At 43.5% G+C, this 26,109-nt stretch overlaps 1 protein-coding gene across 2 annotated transcripts in view; it reads left to right on the forward strand.

Annotated features, from left to right (window-relative positions):
- LOC146043040 (uncharacterized) overlaps positions 1–24,944 on the forward strand; it is a 28,111-nt gene extending 3,167 nt beyond the window's left edge. The window contains exons 2-7 of one of the 2 annotated variants that reach the window (XM_083163421.1): positions 9,885–9,965; positions 11,876–12,002; positions 12,814–12,927; positions 18,644–18,757; positions 18,853–18,966; positions 23,085–24,943. In XM_083163421.1, the coding sequence (XP_083019547.1) occupies positions 9,933–9,965; positions 11,876–12,002; positions 12,814–12,927; positions 18,644–18,757; positions 18,853–18,966; positions 23,085–23,833 (1,251 nt within the window). In that variant the 5' untranslated portion in view covers positions 9,885–9,932 and the 3' untranslated portion in view covers positions 23,834–24,943. Of the gene's footprint in view, positions 1–9,884; positions 9,966–11,875; positions 12,003–12,813; positions 12,928–18,643; positions 18,758–18,852; positions 18,967–23,084 lie in introns of both variants that reach the window. The other variant, XM_083163422.1, reaches the window with a different exon arrangement.
- The last annotated feature ends 1,165 nt before the right edge of the window (positions 24,945–26,109 follow it).

The following is a 26,109-nucleotide window of genomic DNA, read 5'->3' on the forward strand; positions in this document are numbered from 1 at the left end:
GTTTAAGGCCCTTGGTTCAAGAGGTACAGCAGCTTGCGGTACTGTGCGCAAGAACCAAAGAGGCCTCCCCAAAACGCACATTGCCCAAGTAATGAGAAGGGGTGAAAGCAGGGGAATATGCACCGAAAATATGTTGTTGGTCAAATATAAGGACAAGAGGGATGTCCTTATACTGACAACAATTCATGGAGACAGTACCACCTCCATCCCTGTACGAGGTACCAGTACCCACACCTCCAAACCAAATTGTATCCTAGATTACAATAAGTACATGGGCGGAGTGGATCTTTCAGATCAGGTACTAAAGCCGTACAGTGCCCTGCGGAAAACAAATATCTGGTACAAGAAGCTGGCCGTGTATATCATCCAGATGGCACTGTATAACGCTTACGTGCTATTCCGTTCTACCGGCCAGAGGGGGACATTTATGCACTTTCAAGAGGAAGTCATAAAGAGCCTAACATTTGGGAATCAGCAGGCAGAGGGCCCCAGTACTTCTAGTACTGGCCCCCGTATTGTACCAGGGCAGCATTTTCCCAACGAAATCCCCTCCACTGCAAGAAAGGGCAGGACACAAAAAAGGTGCAAAGTTTGTTATAAAAAGGGAATAAGAAAGGAAACTATTTTCCACTGTGAAACTTGCCCCGACAAACCCGGCCTATGTATAAAGGAGTGCTTTAAAATATACCACACATCTATGGATTATTAGGTTCATCATTTCACCGTGCTTCGGGGGTCTTGCTAATGCCACATAGCACCCACCATTCATTCCACCAGAATCTGAGCTGCAAAATCCAAAAATCACTCCTTCCCTTCTGAGTCCTGCCATGCACCCAACTGGTATTTTTTGGTCACATGTGAGGCATTGCCGTACTCTGGAGAAATGGGGGCACAGATTTTGGGGTGCTTTGTCTCCTTCATTCCTTGTGAAAATGAAAAATTTTGAGCCAGAAGTACATTTTTGTGTAAAAAAATGTATTTTTTTCATTTTCACTGCCCAGTTGTACCAAAATTGATGAAACCCCTGGGGGTTTGAAATGTACACTATACCCCTAGATGAATTCCCTGAGGGGTGTAGTTTGCAAAATGGGGTGACTTGTGGGGGGGTTCCACTGTATTGGTAATGCAACATAGCACCCACCATTCATTCCACCAAAATCTTTGCTGCAAAATCCAAAAATCACTCCTTCCCTTCTGAGTCCTGCCATGCACCCAACTGGAATTTTTTGGTCACATGTGAGGCATTGCCGTACTCTGGAGAAATGGGGGCACAGATTTTGGGGTGCTTTGTCTCCTTCATTCCTTGTGAAAATGAAAAATTTTGAGCCAGAAGTACATTTTTGTGTAAAAAAATGTATTTTTTTCATTTTCACTGCCCAGTTGTACCAAAATTGATGAAACCCCTGGGGGTTTGAAATGTACACTATACCCCTAGATGAATTCCCTGAGGGGTGTAGTTTGCAAAATGGGGTGACTTGTGGGGGGGTTCCACTGTATTGGTAATGCAACATAGCACCCACCATTCATTCCACCAAAATCTTTGCTGCAAAATCCAAAAATCACTCCTTCCCTTCTGAGTCCTGCCATGCACCCAACTGGAATTTTTTGGTCACATGTGAGGCATTGCCGTACTCTGGAGAAATGGGGGCACAGATTTTGGGGTGCTTTGTCTCCTTCATTCCTTGTGAAAATGAAAAATTTTGAGCCAGAAGTACATTTTTGTGTAAAAAAATGTATTTTTTTCATTTTCACTGCCCAGTTGTACCAAAATTGATGAAACCCCTGGGGGTTTGAAATGTACACTATACCCCTAGATGAATTCCCTGAGGGGTGTAGTTTGCAAAATGGGGTGACTTGTGGGGGGGTTCCACTGTATTGGTAATGCAACATAGCACCCACCATTCATTCCACCAAAATCTGTGCTCCAAAATCCAAAAATCACTCCTTCCCTTCTGAGTCCTGCCATGCACCCAACTGGTATTTTTTGGTCACATGTGAGGCATTGCCGTACTCGGGAGAAATTGGTGCACAGATTTTGGGGTGCTTTGTCTCCTTCATTCCTTGTGAAAATGATAAATTTTGAGCCAGAACTGCATGTTTGTGTAAAAAAATGTAATTTTCCATTTTCACATCCCAGTTATACCAAAATTGGTGAAACCCCTGGGGGTTTGAAATGTACACTATACCCCTAGATGAATTCCCTGAGGGGTGTAGTTTGCAAAATGGGGTCACTTGTGGGGGGGTTCCACTGTATTGGTGCTTGGGGGGTCTTGCTAATGCGACATAGCACCCACCAAAATTCCACCAGAATCTGAGCTGCAAAATCCAAAAATCACTCCTTCCCTTCTAAGTCCTGCCATGCACCCAACTGGTATTTTTTGGTCACATGTGAGGCATTGCCGTACTCGGGAGAAATTGGGGCACAGATTTTGGGGTGCTTTGTCTCCTTCATTCCTTGTGAAAATGAAAAATTTTGAGCCAGAACTGCATGTTTGTGTAAAAAAATGTAATTTTCCATTTTCACATCCCAGTTGTACCAAAATTGGTGAAACCCCTGGGGGTTTGAAATGTACACTATACCCCTAGATGAATTCCCTGAGGGGTGTAGTTTGCAAAATGGGGTCACTTGTGGGGGGGTTCCACTGTATTGGTGCTTGGGGGGTCTTGCTAATGCGACATAGCACCCACCAAAAAAACACCAGAATCTGAGCTGCAAAATCTAAAAATCACTCCTTCCCTTCTAAGTCCTGCCATGCACCCAACTGGTATTTTTTGGTCACATGTGAGGCATTGCCGTACTCGGGAGAAATTGGGGCACAGATTTTGGGGTGCATTGTCTCCTTCATTCCTTGTGAAAATGAAAAATTTTGAGCCAGAACTGCATGTTTGTGTAAAAAAATGTAATTTTCCATTTTCACATCCCAGTTGTACCAAAATTGGTGAAACCCCTGGGGGTTTGAAATGTACACTATACCCCTAGATGAATTCCCTGAGGGGTGTACTTTGCAAAATGGGGTGACTTGTGGGGGGGTTCCACTGTATTGGTGCTTGGGGGGTCTTGCTAATGCGACATAGCACCCACCAAAAAACCACCAGAATCTGAGCTGCAAAATCTAAAAATCACTCCTTCCCTTCTAAGTCCTGCCATGCACCCAACTGGTATTTTTTGGTCACATGTGAGGCATTGCCGTACTCTGGAGAAATTGGGGCACAGATTTTGGGGTGCATTGTCTCCTTCATTCCTTGTGAAAATGAAAAATTTTGAGCCAGAACTGCATGTTTGTGTAAAAAAATGTAATTTTCCATTTTCACATCCCAGTTGTACCAAAATTGGTGAAACCCCTGGGGGTTTGAAATGTACACTATACCCCTAGATGAATTCCCTGAGGGGTGTACTTTGCAAAATGGGGTGACTTGTGGGGGGGTTCCACTGTATTGGTGCTTTGGGAGTCTTGCTAATGCAACATAGCACCCACCATTCATTCCACCAAAATCTTTGCTGCAAAATCCAAAAATCACTCCTTCCCTTCTGAGTCCTGCCATGCACCCAACTGGTATTTTTTGGTCACATGTGAGGCATTGCCGTACTCGGGAGAAATTGGGGCACAGATTTTGGGGTGCATTGTCTCCTTCATTCCTTGTGAAAATGAAAAATTTTGAGCCAGAACTGCATGTTTGTGTAAAAAAATGTAATTTTCCATTTTCACATCCCAGTTGTACCAAAATTGGTGAAACCCCTGGGGGTTTGAAATGTACACTATACCCCTAGATGAATTCCCTGAGGGGTGTACTTTGCAAAATGGGGTGACTTGTGGGGGGGTTCCACTGTATTGGTGCTTGGGGGGTCTTGCTAATGCGACATAGCACCCACCAAAAAACCACCAGAATCTGAGCTGCAAAATCTAAAAATCACTCCTTCCCTTCTAAGTCCTGCCATGCACCCAACTGGTATTTTTTGGTCACATGTGAGGCATTGCCGTACTCTGGAGAAATTGGGGCACAGATTTTGGGGTGCATTGTCTCCTTCATTCCTTGTGAAAATGAAAAATTTTGAGCCAGAACTGCATGTTTGTGTAAAAAAATGTAATTTTCCATTTTCACATCCCAGTTGTACCAAAATTGGTGAAACCCCTGGGGGTTTGAAATGTACACTATACCCCTAGATGAATTCCCTGAGGGGTGTACTTTGCAAAATGGGGTGACTTGTGGGGGGGTTCCACTGTATTGGTGCTTTGGGAGTCTTGCTAATGCAACATAGCACCCACCATTCATTCCACCGAAATCTTTGCTGCAAAATCCAAAAATCACTCCTTCCCTTCTGAGTCCTGCCATGCACCCAACTGGTATTTTTTGGTCACATGTGAGGCATTGCCGTACTCGGGAGAAATTGGGGCACAGATTTTGGGGTGCTTTGTCTCCTTCATTCCTTGTGAAAATGAAAAATTTTGAGCCAGAACTGCATGTTTGTGTAAAAAAATGTAATTTTCCATTTTCACATCCCAGTTGTACCAAAATTGGTGAAACCCCTGGGGGTTTGAAATGTACACTATACCCCTAGATGAATTCCCTGAGGGGTGTACTTTGCAAAATGGGGTGACTTGTGGGGGGGTTCCACTGTATTGGTGCAACATAGCACCCACCATTCATTCCACCAAAATCTGTGCTGCAAAATCCAAAAATCACTCCTTCCCTTCTGAGTCCTGCCATGCACCCAACTGGTATTTTTTGGTCACATGTGAGGCATTGCCGTACTCGGGAGAAATTGGGGCACAGATTTTGGGGTGCTTTGTCTCCTTCATTCCTTGTGAAAATGAAAAATTTTGAGCCAGAACTGCATGTTTGTGTAAAAAAATGTAATTTTTCATTTTCACATCCCAGTTGTACCAAAATTGGTGAAACCCCTGGGGGTTTGAAATGTACACTATACCCCTAGATGAATTCCCTGAGGGGTGTAGATTGCAAAATGGGGTGACTTGTGGGGGAGGTTCCTAACTTTTAGCACTTATGGTGCCTAGAAACCTACATGGTGCCTAAAAAAAAATCTCATAAAAAGGAGGCTCCAAAATCAAGTAGGTGCTCCTTCTATTATGAAGCCTGTGGTTTGGTCAACGTGCACACTAGGGCCACATATAGGATATTTTTGAAAACAAAAGAATTGGGGGAATCAATTTTTAGTCACATTTCTCTAGTAAAATCTACTGTATTCGTTAGAAAAATGTATTAAAATTGAAACTCTGCAAAAAAAAGAAATTTTGAAATTTCACCTACACTTTGTTTTAATTCCTGTGAAACACCTAAAGGGTTAACAAACTTCCAAAATGCTGTTTTGAATACTGTGAGGGGTGCAGTTTTTGAAATGGCATCATTTATGGGGGTGTCTCACATACAAGTCCCTCAAAGTCACATCAGAACTGAACTGGTCCCTAAAAAAATCAGTGTTTGAAATTTTCATGAAAATTTGAGAATTTGCTATTCATATTGTAAGCCTCCTAGTGTCCAAAAAAATTAAAAGGAAGTTGAAATAATGATGGAAACATAAAGTAGACATATGGTCTATGTTAGTTATTAACTATTTTGAGTGGTATGATTATTTGTCTCACAAGCAGAAAATTTAACATTTTGCAAATTGCAAAATTTTCCATTTTTTCACGATATTTTGGTATTTTTCACAAAAAAACACAGACTGTATCGACGAAAATTTACCACTAACTTGAAGTACAATGTGTCACGAGAAAACAATCTCAAAATCACTGGGATAAGTAAAAGCAAAAAAAAGTTATCCCCACTTAAGTGAGACATGTCAGATTTGAAAAAAAGGGCTCTGTCATGAAGGCACAAACTGGCTCTGTCATGAAGGGGTTAAGTTAACCTGTTTGTAGGGATTTTTAACTCCTGTGTAACCTAGTGGGATAGGCACATGGTTTTATTTTTTTGTTAAATGACTATAGTATGTATGTGTTTTACCACTTACTCATGCGATTTGGGCATTGCTGTGATCAATCGCATGAAAAGTGTCCCAATCGCGTGTGATTGGCAGCAGATGTGATGCACGAGTCTAATGCGCACCGGAGCTTGCGACTTAGTCGCACCGGCTGCAGAAGCGTTGGCTTGTCTGATATAGCATGCGATATATCGTATATGCAAATGGAACCGCATACAATATATAGTGACTATTATACAGGGGTGCAGATAATACAATTTCTGATTACACCTGCCCCCTTCATGCCCGTAAGTGCTGAGCGCACCCCAAGGCTGACTATGACGTGGCTGCACTCACCTCCGCAGATGGCAACTCCCCCCTTTTTTAGGCGAGCGCACATACCTGAGCTGGAACCGGTAACCTTCCCACATCCTATCTGGATGCCCACACACTACATGAAAGAAGCACTAATCGACACGGTGTCAACATTTTTAGCACAGGGCTATCGGACGTCAGCTAATAAGTTTCACGACTTTCGCGATAACAAACACTTTGCTCCACACATAGGTGTAAAGAACCAGACCGGTTCATCTGGGTTAATTCATATCAAAGGACAAAAGTGCAAAGCTAAACATTATATAATTTAAAAAAAATCATATTGGTCCATAATAAGCTCAGACTCAGCTTTGAAATCACTGAAGTAGAAGAAATCGATGTGTGAATACAAGAGACGGAAACATCTAAAAGATTATTAAGAACGATGTGGCATCTGTCTGCATCGGTACAATCTACATCCTTTTTAGGATGCCTCATTTGGGATGTGTAATTTGCAGCTTCCTGGTAATACCACTTTTACACCAAAAATCCCAGATCTGACCCGGCATTTGGAAGAAGGATCCAAGCCGGGTCGGATCCGGGATTTACTCCATTTACACTGCGGTGCCCACCCGCAGTGTAGACGGAGGCGGCGCTTGGAGATGACATCATCTCCAACACCGGGACCGTGGTGATCCCCGCAGGATACACAGATCGCCGTGCTGGGGGCAGACCAGCACCAAGGTAAGCTGCTGGGCTACCCCAGCCCCTGTGCACCCCCCAGCCTTCATCCGGGAGGTAAATGGATGCCGCACACAAGCATCCATTCACCTCCTACGCTGCTGCTGTCAGCAGGGTATAGCGGACAGCAGCGCAGACTGCCCCCCCCCCATCCAACCTGCGGACGCTGCGGTTCGCAGGTTGTACGTCCCCATTGATGTAAATGGGAACTGGGTCATCCGACCCGGCGTACCCATTTACAACGCCCTCTACCCAGGTCCTAGCCGTGTTCTACCCAGGTCAGGACCTGGGTAGAAGTCCTGTGTAAAGGAACGCTGGGTGTCCAATTTACACCGCCTCTGACCCGGGGTTTTGAGGCGTTGTAAAAGGGGTATAACAGGAGACTGTTTTCATCATCCCTATTCAAGAATAAGTAAATTATTGGACATCACGTTACCTGCACGACAAATGTTGTGCCCTATTTGATAAGTTGTTCTGTGGCCGGAGCTATGTCTGCAAAATTGAATGGGCATTCAAAGAACAAGTTGCAGATCACTGCGCAGTGATTAATACGGCCACTGCTACCGGCCTCAGCGATCAGCTTGTAGAAAGGCCTTTCAGTGAAGCAAGATACAATCGTGCATCACTTTGTTACCTGATCATCGAACGTTTCCTCACACACAAAACAGGGGGTTATAGTGTATTGTTACAGGGTGCGAGTCGCTGGATCTTCAGACTAGACATTCTCTTTATACTATATGTGCTTCAGGGGGAATCTGGAAGGTATGTAGTCAATAGATCTACAGTGTGTAGGTCAACAAGGTCAAACGGTCGACATGCCTTTAAAAAAAAAATCAGCCAACGTGTCATACCCTACCATCCAATGTGCCGAGTGATGGGAGGCACCGTGCCCAAAGAATGGCAAGCGTAGCGGTACAATTAGACAGTGTCCATACTGACCTATGTCGACATAGACACCAAAAAACATCAAAACTCATGTCGACTTTTTCACCCTTATGGCTGTAGATCTAGACTTTGTAGATCTAATATACCATAACCAATCTGGAAACCTTCAAAGCTATATACAACAGACAAAGAAAAAAGAGCTCAAAATAAAGAAACTCTGCACAAGTCATTAACGGAGCAAATGATCACCCCAGGGCCACCAGCAGGGCATTTAAACAAGACACTATAAATGTCAGACTCTTTGAGTCAGCGTGCTTCCAATTTTTCCAAATCCACTAGTATCTGCAATTAATATAAGAACAGGGTGTGCTGCATAGTGCAGGTATTAAGCCATGGCGGTTTAAACCACCACAGATAACAGCATAAAATTATCGTGCTCACCCGTATAATCGTTTGGCTACAAGTTTGCACAGAACGAGCCGACCAAACATAGGGCTTAATTCAGCATGGACCTCTAATCAGCGAATTCCCAAATTAATTATAAAAGGACTGCACATGCGTACCATATCCATCGAGTATGCGCAAGGTTAATTAGCAACAAAAAATGCGGATGGATCGTAAATGCAAACCCAGTGCAATTTGACTGACAGGATCTCTGCATTAGTGGGTGGTAACCTGCCATTTTGTGGGTGTGTCAGAAAAAAAACACAGGTGTGTCCTGGTGTGTTAATGGGTTTTTATGTTGTAGATATGTTCTAGAACATGAATTGTTAATGCTCTTTTCATTTTCCCAACTTACAGTATCTATTTCCTCAACCGCATACCAGCAAAAATACCTTATATTGCATATTCTGTTTAAAATAACAAAAGGGTTTTTTTGCCCTCTCAATTCATATAAATCCATATGTGCAAATGTTACAGCTGCCACGGATATAAAATCCATTCATCAAAAAAAAAGATGAAGATATAATATTGAATGTGACATTCTGTTGCCATTGGTAACAAACTAGGTGAAAGGGGATGCAGTTAAAATATCAGTGACCAAAAGTGGTGGGATTTGCTGGTGCAGGACAAACCTACCAGGGCAGGTTGGTCTCCTGCCCCAGCAAACCCCACCACAGAACATGGGGCCCCCTCCCGCTCTGGTGTTTGTACGCCGGAGCTCCCTTGCTGCCCCAGCTGCCAGTCAAAGCAGTAACCACAGACGGCAGGCTCGGATGCTCGAGGCGGCACAGCAGGACTCAGGCGCCTGAACTCCTGAGCGCACCTGAGTCCCCCCCAAGCTGCCCGAACATTGCCTCGACGGATGCGTTGTCCTACATAAGACCTGGCGACATCGAGGGCGGAGCCGGCATAAGCAGCTCTGTTGAACACTGCTGTTATAGGTGAAGCCTAGCACTGCATGCTTCCGCCGACCACGGCCCGAGGCAACAGAGTTAGGGTTCTGGTTCGGAGATATTCCCCAGAGTCGTAACAATGTCCTCATTTTGGATTACAGTCACCATATTGAATTCACCTCACCAAAGGGGATATTCCTATCACAATTTGCATTTTTTTTTATTTATACCTAGCACCTTCACTACTCAGGTAAGGGGATTTTTTGCCCGGGGGTTGACGACACGGGCGGTTTGCCTGGGGTTTCCCTTTTAGTTGTATGGCCATTGTGGTACTGTAGGTTGCCTGGGTGATGGATAGCTTCTCATTAATGTGGCTGTGTGCGTGAGGGGTGCTTGCAAAGCAATGTGGCTGCAGCTGTGGGGAGGGGGGGGGGGGAGAGTTTGGCGCCTAGATTTTTGAAAAATTTGTCAAGCCTTGCCCAAGATAGATGGTCAATGAGATATGATCTCCTGTTGGTTGAAACTGGTATCTTTTCATATGTAATAATTGGTGCCAGGTTATTTTGGTAGATTTGTTAGCAGGCTGGATTATAAATAATGTTGGCAACATTCAATGTTTTTTTATTACAGTTAAGGCTAATTGGAATTTTAACTGTTTGCATTTTTGTCGTTTAATCTTTCTACAGAAAGAAAAAGTTGTCTTTTAGATCAGCAACGGTTGAGCATCTTTATCTATGGACAAAATGTCAGGAACCATTTCTATGCAGGTAATCTGACGTAACAGCTTGCTGTGTGCAAGAATTGGTTTTTCACTATATGTATGTATGTATGTATGTATGTATGTCTGTATAAAGTAGATTATGTTTCTGCACATTATATGAACCCAGCAAACAGAGAGCCTGTTCACATTCTTAGATAAGGGATTCTGCAAATCTTACACTATAAATAAGTAGTTATAGCATACCTCCCAACTTCTGGCCGGAGGAAATAGGGAGCGCCCGAAAAGGGGGTGGGGCGTATGCAAATGAGGGCGCAGCTTATGCTAATTAGCCGCAACCTCATTTTCATACGAGAATAGACGCTGTGCGCATGCGCACAGCGTCTATTCTACTAGATTGGGGGGTCTCCAAACTGCCACCCCCCGCAGCGGGACAATGCCTGACGCGGGTGGGACAGCGGGACAGTACCCGAAAATCGGGACTGTCCCTCTAAAATCGTGACAGTTGGGAGGTATGGTTATAGACCCAGGTCCGAATTCATTTAGCCACAGTTAATGACCGCAGGCTAATTGATCTGCCGAGCTATTCAGTTATAGCTAATGATCAGCCCACAGGTTGCCAATAATGCAGATTTTGGTTTGAAAAAGACCAGAACAGAATCGCACAGGAACTGTCCTGATTGCAGGTTCCACGAAGCTGATAACCCACAGCTCCGGGAACTTATCATGGTTTCTATGTGTTAACGTTTGGTAGCTGGTAATTTACCGCACGAAAGGGCATGTCATTATGTTCCAATATAAGTGCCTGCTACACCACATAGGAGACCACTACCAGACTGGTAACCAATGCTTTCTATCAATAATGAGTAAGCACTAAAATAATCTTCTTTAGCACTTGCCTGGCACTACCAAATGTAATGCAACCACAGCCAGGATTCCTTTACCTGGTGTGGATAGCATGTCCCTGTGTGTTCCACCTCTTTATAGAGGAAATTCCCTACCTTCTGCTGCAGCGGACCCCTGGAAGTGACGCTGCGGTTTTTAACCGCGGGTAACACTTCCCAGAATGCCTTGTAAGTGCGCATGCACTGGAACTAAAGGTGCGGTTTCCCTCCCCATCACATATATGCCGATCTCTGCATGTGCAGGGGGGGTTGATGATTGCTCATGCCCCATGCTCTGCTGCAATCTGCAATAAAGTGAGGATGGGGCTATATGTGGAGGAAAGGGTAGTGTGTGTTGAGGGTGGGGGTAGTGCAGGACCCATACAAATATTTTACTAGGTGGAGGGGTGTTATATATTAAAAATAATAATAAAAAAGTGACACATGGGGTGATGAAGGCACTAAACAGTGAAGGCCCATAATGCTGGGTATATTTTGATAGAGGGGGGTGGGGGGAGGGGGGCGGGAATTTCGGATAGGGTGTGGGAGGTTATGCTGGGTACACACCAGGACGACTAGGGCCCGATCCCCTCAATCTAGATCCAATTGGATGTAGATTGTGTGCTGATTGGGCCCTTTTCTGACCTGGTGTGGACCGATACCGATCCGATGCGCGGTCCCGCGGGTCGGTCGGTCGTTATTGAGATCCTACCTGCTGCAGGTAGGATCTCAATGACGACCATACAGCCGGGTGCATGGCCTCCATCGGATCGGACCCGCTCACGGTGCACATCGTGAGCGGGTTGTGCCCCCCCGCGTCACCGTGAGCGGGTCGGACGAGACACTGACGACCCGCTCACGATGTGCATCGTCAGCGGGTCGCCCTGGTGTGTACCCTACATAAGTTTACAATGAGGTTGTGTGGGCCTATATATTTTAATGAAATCTTTATGGATCTTGTTAACATTTTTCTTAAACTTCTTTTTTTTTTTTTTTAAATAAAACAACAATTTCTGAGCATTTTTAAATCTAGCTCTGAGCAGCCCTGATCATGGGGAACTGTTGTTTGTTTCAGACCTTGGTGACGTTTAATGACGTTGCTGTGTATTTCTCTGAAGACGATTGGATGTGCTTAGAAGAATGGCAGAAGGAGTTGTATAGAAACGTCATGCAAGAAATCCACGGCGTCTTGACTGCCATGGGTAATACAAATGCCTGTTTTAACCGTTAGATCATGGGTCTTCAAACTGTGGCTCTCCAGATGTTGTGAAACTACAAATCCCAGCATGCCTTGCCACAGTTTTGCTATAAGGGAGTGTTAAAACTGTGGCAGGGCATGCTGGGATTTGTAGTTTCGCAACATCTGGAGGGCCACAGTTTGAAGACCCATGCGTTAGATGATACTGAAAACGTCATTGGTTAAAAACCTGGCAAATTGTAGAACGTTCCCTGGAGCTTTCTTATCCGTCCAGTTTTGTATCTCCATATGAAATGGTACATTACAGTGTACATTGATATAGGCTGGGTGGTGTAGTCTCGTGTGTGAGACAGGTGATGGGGCCTAGAGTAAGTCATGATAACCATTTTGGGAAATGTTAGGCCCTGTACACAGCTTGGTCTAGAACCTGCCCCGTCTTTTAGCTCCATGAGTTCTACTGGACACAGAACTTGGCCACTTAATGGTCACAGAAGTTGACGAGGCAGCTGCCCTCACCATGGAGTACTCAGAGATCACCGAAAGGGACAGCAGAGGTGGCGGCAGCAGTAGTGACCGTTGTACTGTCTGGTCCAGCAGCTGAGCAGGCAACGTTCCTGTATACCTTCTATCCAACCCTGTGATCACTCCTTAGCGTTACTCCTGTAGCATGTCTTTGCCTTCACAACTGTTTAACTGTATTTTGTTTTTCTAATAAGATGAGACTATTGTAGGGTTAAGAAGCTTATTAGAAGGGCAACTATCTGCAACGCTCGTTAATATTAAAACAATATATTGAAATTTTTCTCTTTACATAGGATATAGCATAAACAACCCTGATGTATTGATACGAATACAAAATCTGGAAAGGAGCAGGTTTGGTCATAGCCAGGAATCCGCTAAGAGGAAAAGCAGTTGTAAATTTGCAAATGGTAAGTAACTTAAGTGAATAAAACAAAACAGTGTCTCCTTTTCATCAGCGACCAGAGATGGTCGCTGATGAAAAGGAACCTCTGCCGGGGGGAGCCGCAGAGGTAATCAGCTGGTCGCAGGAGCTTGCGATTAGAATGGGGCTGAAACGGGAGCGCGGGGCACACTCCCACCACTGGCAATATGGTCGCCAGCGACCATATTTCCAGCGATTATAGCACATATCGCTGCCGTGTGTACACAGCTTTAGTTTCTAAATTGAAAGAAACCATTTGGTGTGTTGCTTCTCTTGGAGTGTCTGTCCCGTTGAACCTATTGTGCCTTATGGGGTACAGACACCCAGTAAGGGAACACATATGTATTTTGTTAAATCAAGAAGACATTCTATGGTTAAAAAACCTTTTTACTGTAGTTTTGGTGAGAGGAATTAAAAAGTAATTTTTACCAAAATGAATAACTTGAAGGGTCCCTGACAAAAAATCAGCCCTACACGGTATAAAAAGCTCAATTTTAAAGTGCATGTAAATTATTTAATATGTGATGAAAGGTTTTCTTGATGAGCTTTAAACTATGGTTAATATATATTAAGTTAGAATCGAAACTGTCGTCTTGTCGGAAAGACAGAAGTTTCAGACTGATTTAGAGGGTTCTGACCTATTCAATATGGGTTGTTTTGTTCTGTCAGGTCAGAATGCTCCGACCTGTCGGAAACCAGGTGGATTGGCGGAATGGCCGCAGATCCACCTGCTTTTGATGGAAACATGGCCAAATCCTACAGGCTTGAATTTTTTTTTTGGATTAAGACAGGGAGGATGACGCCATGGGAGTACTAGCAGTTTACCTGGCACCGTCCTCCTGCTCCCTACTCCATCCTCACTGGGTCCCGCCGCCAGGCTAGGTGAAAGAACCTTACCCAGCTCCGTCCCAACCACCTCCCGTCATCGCTCACCCGGTTCCAGCGCCGGCCGGAGCAGAAGCGACAAAATCCAACATTCAGATTTGGCCTCTAATTGAATAGGTAGGTAGTGTCCGATCCATTCCAACAAATGAATGTCTGAATGGACCCGACACTAATTGAATATACATAAATTAAAATGACCAACAATAGCTGTTCCATGTAGAATCATTCAAGGTCTCCTTAGACAAAAGGTTAGGGCAGCGGTTCCCGAACTTGTCCCTCAAGGCACCCTACCAGTCCACAGTGTTCTCCCTAGAAAAGTTTCCAGCCAGGTGGCATTAAGAAGTAGCCAGGTAGGAGCTGTCAAAATAATGTGTTTGTGTGTAAATCATGACCATAATGATTTAAATTTGAGATTTTTATATGTATATATTCTATTTTTCTTGGAGGCCCAGAAATACTGTCCCTACTTTTCAGAAGTACTGTTGAAGCTGCACCTGCTTTTCAGAAGTACTGTACTAGCTGCACCTGCTTTTCAGAAGTACTGTACTAGCTGCACCTGCTTTTCAGAAGTACTGTACTAGCTGCACCTGCTTTTCTGAAGTACTGTACTAGCTGCACCTGCTTTTCAGAAGTACTGTACTAGCTGCACCTGCTTTTCTGAAGTACTGTATTAGCTGCACCTGCTTTTCTGAAGTACTGTACTAGCTGCACCTGCTTTTCTGAAGTACTGTACTAGCTGCACCTGCTTTTCTGAAGTACTGTACTAGCTGCACCTGCTTTTCTGAAGTACTGTATTAGCTGCACCTGCTTTTCTGAAGTACTGTATTAGCTGCACCTGCTTTTCTGAAGTACTGTACTAGCTGCACCTGCTTTTCTGAAGTACTGTATTAGCTGCACCTGCTTTTCTGAAGTACTGTACTAGCTGCACCTGCTTTTCTGAAGTACTGTACTAGCTGCACCTGCTTTTCTGAAGTACTGTACTAGCTGCACCTGCTTTTCTGAAGTACTGTACTAGCTGCACCTGCTTTTCAGAAGTACTGTACCTAGCTGCACCTGCTTTTCAGAAGTACTGTACTAGCTGCACCTGCTTTTCTGAAGTACTGTATTAGCTGCACCTGCTTTTCTGAAGTACTGTATTAGCTGCACCTGCTTTTCTGAAGTACTGTACTAGCTGCACCTGCTTTTCTGAAGTACTGTACTAGCTGCACCTGCTTTTCTGAAGTACTGTACTAGCTGCACCTGCTTTTCTGAAGTACTGTACTAGCTGCACCTGCTTTTCTGAAGTACTGTATTAGCTGCACCTGCTTTTCTGAAGTACTGTATTAGCTGCACCTGCTTTTCTGAAGTACTGTACTAGCTGCACCTGCTTTTCTGAAGTACTGTATTAGCTGCACCTGCTTTTCTGAAGTACTGTACTAGCTGCACCTGCTTTTCAGAAGTACTGTACTAGCTGCACCTGCTTTTCTGAAGTACTGTACTAGCTGCACCTGCTTTTCAGAAGTACTGTACTAGCTGCACCTGCTTTTCAGAAGTACTGTACTAGCTGCACCTGCTTTTCAGAAGTACTGTACTAGCTGCGCCTGCTTTTCAGAAGTACTGTACTCGCTGCGCCTGCTTTTCAGAAGTACTGTACTAGCTGCACCTGCTTTTCTGAAGTACTGTACTAGCTGCACCTGCTTTTCAGAAGTACTGTATTAGCTGCACCTGCTTTTCAGAAGTACTGTACTAGCTGCACCTGCTTTTCTGAAGTACTGTACTAGCTGCACCTGCTTTTCAGAAGTACTGTACTAGCTGCACCTGCTTTTCTGAAGTACTGTACTAGCTGCACCTGCTTTTCAGAAGTACTGTACTAGCTGCACCTGCTTTTCTGAAGTACTGTACTAGCTGCACCTGCTTTTCAGAAGTACTGTACTAGCTGCACCTGCTTTTCAGAAGTACTGTACTAGCTGCACCTGCTTTTCAGAAGTACTGTACTAGCTGCGCCTGCTTTTCAGAAGTACTGTACTCGCTGCGCCTGCTTTTCAGAAGTACTGTACTAGCTGCACCTGCTTTTCAGAAATACCCTACAAACGTCTCTCAGATATTTAAACAAGCCTTTGCCCCCACTAGTTCTACAAAATGTAACTGTTCCTGACACAGTAAGAACAGAAAGTGGATAAAGCAGCGGGAGGGATCTCTGCCCTCCATCCATGTCACAGTGTGCACGTCCCTGGATGTCGAATAAAGCACTACAGCTCATGTGACTGAAGCCGATGTCATGTGAACAGAGCGTTCAGCATCCAGCGCTCTGTCCAGCATCCCTCTCTGCCGGAAACATGTTAACTTAGAAGAGGGTGCTGGGCGAACTTCACCCAGCACCCTCCACCGTTAAAACACTTAAGTTACCTGTGCCCAAGCATGGTTGTCCTTGGGTGTGTGCGCGGGGGGAGCACCCAGGTGATGGTCTGAGTCAGAGGAGCAGGTGAGAACTGTAAAATGTGCGGCTCCTCGGAAAGTTCTACCAATTAAATAATAAGAAATATAAGAACGTTTGAATAGATGATACAGCTCTTTTTACCTCCATTTCCTGGGGCTTAGCATTTAGCGGAGTCAGACTGATATGTATCCAGTCTCCATAGACTTGTAGTTAAGGCCCATACACACTGGGCGACTTTGAGCTGAAAGCAGCTCAGTTTTGTCTTTTGAGCTCCTTTCAGCTCAAAAGCCGCCCAGGTACTACCAGCAGATGAGCGTCCTGCTATGGAACGTTGTCCCCACACCCCCAGGAAAATAGCGAAAATCACTGTGTGTATGCACTGAGCGATTTTCAGCCTGGTGATTTTCCCCTTCATCCCTGTCCATACATGCTGGGGAAAATTGCCCAGTGTGTATGGACTTTTACAAAGTGCAGGCTGTCAAAGTGTTCATCCACAAAAGCACTGCAGGTCCATTGACCTTGTAGACCCAATCTCCAAATTGTTTTTATGCAGTGATTGTCCCGGCTAGTAGTCTCCCCTTCACAACCCGCTGTTGTCTAGAACTCCCGATGCTTGTGGACAGTACAACTCAGCCACTGAAGTTGTAATGGTGTGACCTGTGTTGTAAAATAGCAGTGCTAGGATAGTGGAAGACACTATTATTGTGTTTGTGTTCAGAACATTTATTTCTCTTTTATCCAGCAGGGGACACTGGAGTTATACTTAAAATGGGTATAGATTGGTAGTTACTGGGAGCTGGCTCTTTAAGAATTTTAATCAGTGTGACTGCTACTCCCCCTCTCTTACTCCTCTCCTTCAGGACTCATCAAAAACACAGTCCATTCTTCTTCGACATGGATGGATTCACAATTATCCAGACTACCCGTTACAACCGACGCAAAGACTTCTCTTTCTCAGTAGCCCCACCAAATATTGAGAAAGGTGACCTATGACAACTTCTCTAGCAAACTTCTTTTAGCGCATTTCAATTCGTAGATGGGTTTTTAAAGCCAATAGCCAGGGAAGATTGTGACATCTAGTCATATATCTGCCTGCTTATCTACTTCTGCCTCGTAGGTTAGCTTTTCAGGTAGGTTTGATGGGGCATGTTTTTGTAAACCGTGAGCAACAAAGAGACCAAATGAGGAACTAGGTTTTGGGACTATGGGAGACAGTGTTGTTACAAAGTTAGAGACCTAGCAGGTCTAATATCTGGGAGTCAATGCTAAATTGGTTCAATTCAGAGACCTACAGAACAAACTTGCTTAAATGCACGTGTGGTGTTTTTTTTTTTTTTTTTTATCTTTATTTTTTCTTTACTGGGCCATTTATAAACTTAGGAAGAGCAATCGCCTATGAATAAAACATAACATACTGTCTTTGTTTTCCTACAACATCTAATAAAGAGATATAACCATAAAGGTGCGTACACACGGGGGTGATATATTGCTCAGCGTCTCCTTTTCATCAGCGACCAGAGATGGTCGCTGATGAAAGGGAACCCCTGCCAGGGGAGCCACAGAGGGAATCTGCAACCAGCGATCATAAGGGGGCTAAAAACGGAAGCACGTACCCGGCAATTTATCGCCAGTGCACACTCCAATCGCTGGCAATATGGTCGCTCAGCAATCATATTGCCAGCGATCATAGCCCGTGTGTACGTACCTTTAGAATAACAATACTCTATTGGTTTATTGTTGTAAGAAATGAAAACTCTCACAGTACGTGTTGTATATGCCAGAGTTTCCCGCTGTGATAGTCCAGGTTCTAAGAATATTCAGCTGACTTAATTAGTTCAGTTGTGTCCACGTTAATCTTTGCTGCCGTTACGGCAAACGCCCCTCTCGGCACGCCAGGCGGTGTGCGTCTTTTTTTTTTTTGCCAAAAATGCATCTTAGTCACAACACAATGAAACTAGGACACACAAGGAGACTGAGCTGATTTATTTGATGTGACGCTTGTATATCTGTGTGTGATCGAGTTTCTGAGTTTGTACACAAGGTGCTACAATGTAGCCGCTGCAGCTTTTTTACACTGTATTGCTCCATATACAATCTCAGTTACACCCAATATACACGTGCCAATATATTAAATGAATCACAATGAAAAATAGCAGAGATGCGTGGTGCCGGGTGGTTTCCTCGTACCGGGCATCTTGTTTTGCATGGCGTAATGAGGCTGGATGAATAAAAACTCATCTGTACCTCTGGAAATTTGATTTAATCATCTGGACTCCGGTACAGTATGCATATCCTTAAAACCTGGACTGAAATTGTAGAGTATATGCAAATAGTTGCTCAATCGAAGTATTGTGTTGTAGCTGGACATTATTGGCTAACTTTACATTCTTTTTGCCCTTAGGTATTCCCTTAAATAATCCTGATATACTTTTACGGGTTAAGCAGCAGGACGGCCTGTTTCTCAATGATCACATTGAGTCTCAAGAAGAATCACATAGTACAAGTACAGCAGCCGGTGTGTGTTCGAGTTGAAATTTAATTCAACAAACGTTAATGATTTTTTAGGAGTTTTCTTATAAAATGCCCCATTTTTTTCCATTTTAATTACAGATAATAATATACAGCAACTTGACAATGCATCAGAAGATGGCAAAGCTGAAGTTCAGTGTTTAAAAGATGCCCTAGGTTGTACGTTTCAGGAAAGTGTCAGTGTTTCCAAACCGCGTAAGTGTATTTCTTGTTTCCATTTTGAAAAATATTATTTCATTTCAAATTTTTTGTTTTAATTGACAAAGAACGTAAGAAGCCTCCATTTCACATGTACCATGGGTTAAAAAAGCCTCATGCACACTAAGCGATATTTGAGCGATGTATCATTTGTAATATCGCCTAGTGATGCACGCTTCTGCGGGTCGTTAATGATGTCCTCTGTTGTCTGTACATGCTGCTCAATTTGACTATACAGTCTACGACTGCATGTACAGAGCTGGGGCCAGGTGACCTCACTAAACAATATCGTTAACAGTATAATTTAGTGCAGGGGGTGGCCAAACCGGTCCTCCAGATCTACCAAGACCCACATTTTCCAAATGACCTAGCTGGTGCACATCTGTAGAACTGTGCATCTTGAGGTCAGGTTTGGCCACCTCTGATTGCACTGTATCGTTCACCCAGGAGTTCAATGGAAATCTTGGACAAAATCGCTCATGGAGAGAGTATTGCCTCGTGTGTACCCGTCTTAAGACTTCTATACACATTTGTCAAAGCTGATTATTAAGGGAAACCTTGAATGTGGCATAACCAGAACTTTTTGGGCACCATGACAAAATTTGGAAAGGGTCCTCACTTCAACAGTACAGTGCTTCTCAAGAGAATGCCACCTCGGCAGCAGTTGTTTTATTTATGTCTCATAGTAGTGCCCTAGTTCAGATTATTGACAATATTCCATTTTCCCGTATATATTGGGGGAAATCTACTAACGTAGATACACCTGGATTCGGCGTATTTGTTGGCAGTCATATGCAAATAGCACTGCCTACACGTATTTTCGGCATTTACCCTCCAGTGGAAGAAGGCAAGTGTGGCCGGGTGCACTTGCCTTCTTCCACCAGAGGGTACTTTGTCTCCAAGCGGCACAACACAGCATTGCTGTCGACGCTGTGGCAGAGCGTCAGTCAGCAGTCATGCCGAACCTAGCCACGTGCAGGAGAAGGCAAAGGCTGGTGGGATCCAGTCTGCTGCACCATTGAAGGATAGCCGGGAGGTACGGGATGCCTTACGGAGCAAATGTCGCTGCCCAGCTTACCCCTGCTCATTGCATCGAGACGTGCAAGCTCTATGGTGCTGCAGGAGCTGCGTACAACACTGCTAGCGGACACTACTGCCGAGCAAGTACCCAAAATATCGCAGGTAATATAACTGTTTTCTAATTTAAACAGAGGGGATACGATCGTATTGTCGACTGCACTTAGGTCGACAGTCATTCGGTCTACACCGTTGGGTCGACAGGGGGCAATGTCGACAGAGTTCTAGGTCGACATGGGTTTAGGTCGTTAGGTCGACATGGTTTTTTTCAATGTTTTTATGTGCCGACAGGTACTTCATGAAGCATGGCGAGCGCAGCGGTTCACTTCCAACTGTGTCCATGTTGACTGTCGATATTCGGGTGAAAAAACCCATGTCGACCTAACGCATGTCTCGACCTAGACCCATGTCGAACTTCACCCAAGTCAACCTAGAATCCTGTCGACCTTGCCCCCTGTCAACCCAACGTGTCGACCTAAGTATGGTCGATAAAACAATCCACACCCAAACAGAGACACCGTTGCTTTCCACTTTGTTTGGCAGAATATTTATCTATACACCGGATGGCTCCAAGTTAGTGAAAGACATCTGACACATAATACAGCCGAGGCCGCGCTGCACTAACAAACCAGCTCTTAAAACCGGCAGCTTAATGTCACCTAAAAGGGATTAAAATACATCCTCTGATTTAATATAAGTGATATTTTTGGAAGTTATCAAGGACTAATTGGTATATCTATTGACCTTTTTATTATATGTAAAGTTTTATGTGTGTATGTCCATATAATAAATTCTTTAAAAAATAATTTCATTAACTGTTGTGTACCCTTTGAGCGCCCCACGCTTATTTTTTTCTTTGTCTGCAAAAATATAGGTAGACGTTTGATCCAGAATCTGAGAATTCTGTTGTGAGACTGTGTGCACAGGAGTTCAGTAGGGGTGTGCAAACAATATACATCAATCAAAAGCATTCCAGATTGATGCATATAGGGTAATATAGAACGTTGAAAAATCAAATCAATGACACCAAATAACCAGAAGATGGCACCAAATATCCATTTTATATAATTAATAAGAGATTATACCAGGTATTCAGATCTGTAATCAGAACTGGCAATTGGATATTTTCGGATATATTTTTCTCATGATCACCACATGACTGAATTTACCTGTGACCTAGGATATTATCAGAATTCTACCGGTTGTATTGATTATACTGTACCTGTACGAAGGGATACTAGACGCACACAAAATAAATGGTATATAACAACCAGCACAACCGAACAGAATCACTTATATTACCAACATTGTCCGCTATATTGGACAGACATTTTTCAGATAGACATCTATGTAATTTTAACACACCGATTTCTCTTCTTGAGCACATTATACGTGTAACGTGTATATTTTGTCTTGTTGTTTGTGATTTTACCTCTATTTTTCACTGTTTGTACTCCTTCCCACACAGAAAAAATAGGGACTATTAAGAGAATATGAATAAAAGTTAAATTTTAATAATAATCAGTGCGTTCCCCCAAACAGTCCCTTTCCCTCTTTCCTGAAATACTGTTTAATTTTGACTGTTGGGAACGGCACCCCCACTGTCAGTTTATGAAATTTGGGGTCCTTTCTCTTGTAACAAATCAAAGTTGGTGTGCAGATACATAGCACGCTCCTCATAGGGGCAAACCACTATGTAACCTCTATGTAATCACCAGGGAGTCTCTTTTCTATCTGGGAATTGGGACAATCTCAATGGCTAAGGTGGTCCTGGGTGCAGAGCATTCAGACCCTGGTAGTGGGCCCTGTAAGCCTCTGGGCCACATAGCAATGGGATCCCCTGCATCCCCTATAGCTATACCCATGCCGGTAGTGGAATTCTAACTCATTACAGTATTGGTTGAGCTCTATAAAGCGTTTTTCCAAAAATATGTATAAACCGAATCAATTCAAATGTATAATATACTGTATAGACCTTGTAAAGATAAAAATAACATTAGCATAAATAAATCTCCAGATATCTGAGAACATAATAAAGGAATTCAACTATAAATCCTTTTATATCCATTAATGTTATAATCAAAAGTATATAGTTAATAATAAAGTAATGATGATGATCTTTACCTATATTTATTATGATCAGAATTTCATTGAATATTTCCTGCAGTCACTTGAGAGCATATACAAATGTTGGTGTCAATGTGCCCAAATCACCCAATAACTGTGCGCTTAGTGCGCTATGATGTTGGCATCCTGAAGCACTCCCATGCTCACCTTGTTTCATATAAAATTATATGGACAAGGGAGAGGTGGAACATCTGTTAGAAAAGTGATGGCCAGGTGCAAGATGAATAAATATCCAAGCAATAAAATAATTATTCAATGTCAGGGGCACGGCTGTCGAGAAAGGTCCTGTCCCGTTCTCACTTTGCTCGACTTGAGCTCGGCAGTCAGGATTCAATGTCCCGGCCGCTGAGCGGCGAGAAAGGGGTGTGGCCGCGAGTTGAGGGCGGAAATAGAGGAGCTCCAGCCGGGAGCTCACCTATTTCTGGCTTTTCTCGGCAGAACGAGCCCGACCGCTTGTGATGTCGTGCTCGTTCTGCAGAGAACCCCTGTTCAATGCTGTCAGGGAAGACCGCATTGAATAGGGCCCCGCAGCCATCTCCCCCCCCCCCCCCATCGGGAGATGGCTGCGGGAGCACGACCAACATTGAATACCGCCTAAATAAAAGGTCTAATCAGCATATCCTCAACAGAGTTGCTTCAGGAACTCTTCAATAGGGTGTTGTTCAGATTGAAGGGGCAGAATGGATTGCGCAAGAGCATCTTAACTTGATTCAGCAAGCGAGCCCCTCCTCCTGTGCCAGCTCCATCTTCCATTGATATTCTGGAAGAGGGCTCATGCACTAGAGAGCAAAGTCTTTGGTGCTGCGGAGAAGGAGCGGCACGCTTCCCGGACCAAAGTATGTACGCTCAGGAAGGATGTAGGTTTGCATTGTTGGCCTGTCCAAGTAAACAAAAATTCTTTGTGTTTTTAGTTGAAGACCAAGCCTTGAAACGATGTGTAGAAGGCCCGAAAATGGATGAGAGGCAGACCAGTAAAGCCAAGGAGAATATCCTGCAATGGAGGGACCTGTTTGACAAAAGGGAAAGAAAAACGCCACCAAAAGAGGAAGCTAATGAAATCTTCCGAAGCGAGGACTTAACTAGTCAACATCCCGACAACACTGCTGATAAAAGATTAAACCCAAAAGAGAGACTGTTTATTTGTACTGTGTGTGGTAAAAGCTTTGGTGGCAATTCCCTGCTGGTGAGACACATGAGAATTCACACAGGCGAAAAACCCTACTCGTGTAACCACTGCGACAAAAGCTTTAACGATAAATCCTATCTTTTGCGCCACTTAAGGACTCATACTGGGGAGAAGCCTTACTCTTGCTCTGTGTGTTTTAAATGTTTCAGCCAGAACTCCAGTGTCATTGCACATATGCGGATCCATACCGGCGAGAGACCATTTCAGTGTAGTGAGTGCGACAAGCGGTTCAGCGATAAGTCGTACTTTGTGCGGCATATGAGGTCGCACACAGGAGAGAAACCATACAAATGTACGGAATGCCAAAAATGTTTTACCCAGACTTCCAGCTTGGCTTCACACATGCGGATCCACACTGGAGAAAAACCATTCAAATGTTCCTATTGTGATAAATGTTTTAGTCAGAATTCAAGCCTGGTTATCCATAAGAGATTGCACCGATGGGAGGAAACGCTAGCACGGAGTCAGTCATGAAGCATCAGCTTAAAGGATGGTTCCACATTTTGGAGAAAAGATTTCAAGGATCGCTGTTCAGTTTCTTGAATGAGATTGGGTTCTCCAAAGTAGGATCCAAGATGTTGGCCTCAGCAGTATATTTGGCATTGGCCCATTATACATACCTGGATTCCATAGTCTGTGATCCTTCTACAGTGCTGAATGCATTAACACTGAGCTGCAAAATTCACCCATTTCCACACTTGAGCTAAATGCTCTTAAATCTTCTGCCCACGCTCTGCCATGCCAGGGTATTGGATCCTACTGGTCAAGCTACTAACAAAGTTAAGAAAAAAACTTAGGAGTCTCTAGACCAGGGGTGGGGAACCTCAGGCCCAAGGGCCATATGCGGCCCCCCGTAGCCGGTCTGAGTGGCCCACCCACCCGCTCGGCGGATTTGCCGGGAGTCAAGTACAGGGGAATTCTCGTGAGAGGTCGGTAGTTCTTGCGAGATTCCTCTTAATTAGCAGCAGCCAGAGACTGTCAGCCCTATTCAGCAGCAGCCGCCGGAGTGTGGGACGGCTGCAGCAGGACAATTTGTAAGAGACATTTTTACATATGGCCCCGAAGGATTTTTTCCCCATACAAACGGCCCTTGGCACAAAAATGGTTCCCCACCCCTGCTCTAGACCTTGGAATGCCTCTACAGGAAAATGGACTATCTCAGGATGATGATTTGCAGGTACAAAATGTCCTAATGATGGTTAGGCTGCTGAGGAAGGGTCAAATCTTTTTTATATATGTGAGGTTCCTTAATATTGCCCAAAAACTGTAATACAGCAAAAAATGTATCTTCTCTAAAGTACCATATTATTAATCACAATTTGCATACATTTTTTTCCAGTTCATCATGTTCATGAACACTTACTAAAACTGACGAGAAAAGAAAAAATACAATACAATCTAATTTCAGAATGGCCGTTTTTTGCCATTACTTTTAAAAGTACAGGTTGAATATCCCGTATCCGAATATCCGTTATCCGAATTATTCCGAAAACCATACATTCCAGAAAGTGAACTAAATTATTTTTTGCTAAAAACTTACTGGGGACATCTGTAACAGCACTACTGAGGGCATGATATGTAACTGGCACTATATATGTACAAGACAATGATTGCTTGGCATTTACATTCAGTGCCTGAGATTGTACACAAACTTTGTTTCATGTTTTGAAACCTTGTTTTATGCACAAATAAAATATATTTGTGTTTATTTCATGTGTTTGATGTATATGTACAACATAACTGCAAGATACCTCAAGATACATCATTGAAATATTAAAATATTCCGAAATACGGGATAATCCGTTATCCAAAATTCTCCTGGTCCCGAGCATTTTGGATAAGGGATACTCAACCTGGTATTGTAAATGCTTTTATAAGTCTTCATTATAGCAAGTATATCTGAAAATTGTATTCTGTTCTGGAATATTTGTGTTAAAATACTCTAAACAGCAAAAATGAAAACAATTCAATAAATTATTTTATTATTGTACATGATTTCAAATAATATTTTAAGTTGTGATGTAACGTTAACCTGCTTTATATGAAATAAAGTACTGTAACTTTAAAGTGTACACACTTTATGCAATAGGTCATTTACAGGTACACAATCTACTGTTAAAAGCTGTATTATAAAATAAAATAATCTGCTTTTATTATTATACTGTATAAATGGTACTTATCCGTAGAACCAGTCCAGTCTCACTTAATATAAATTGGTAACTTATTTACATTCTGGGTGGTATTCTATCAGCCACAATTGCTGAGTGTGAGTAATAGGCTGCTGAAGGCCATCTAATAAGCCTTTGATATGCCGGCGCATATCCTGTGTGTTTTCATTAGAACTTGTGCTTTTTGGGTGTGGTCTATTAGATAGAAAGTGTCTAGATAGACCGTCAATCAGTATACCCAAAAAGGTCGTCAGGGTCAACATGTCGAAATGAAAAAAGTATATACATGAGTAGGTTGACATAAGTTTTTCTCGTTTTTTTTAAACTGTCGACACAGACCACAAATTAGTGTAACTCTTACCCTTACATGCTTCTGGCTCGGCACGTTATTATAGTCTCCGTCTATGCTGACATGGTTCGCCGGGTAAAAGAAAAAAAAAAACCAGGAGAAACTCATGTAGACCCTTTCATGTGTCCTACCTTATTCATGTCAACATTTTAACCGTATCGCATATCGACCATTTGGCTTAGACCAGTGGTATCCAACTCCAGTCCTCGAGAGCTACCAACGGTTCACGTTTT

This window comes from Crinia signifera, chromosome 19 (genome assembly GCF_055691185.1).
Source record: "Crinia signifera chromosome 19, ASM5569118v1, whole genome shotgun sequence".
NCBI classification, from domain to species: Eukaryota; Metazoa; Chordata; class Amphibia; order Anura; family Myobatrachidae; genus Crinia; species Crinia signifera.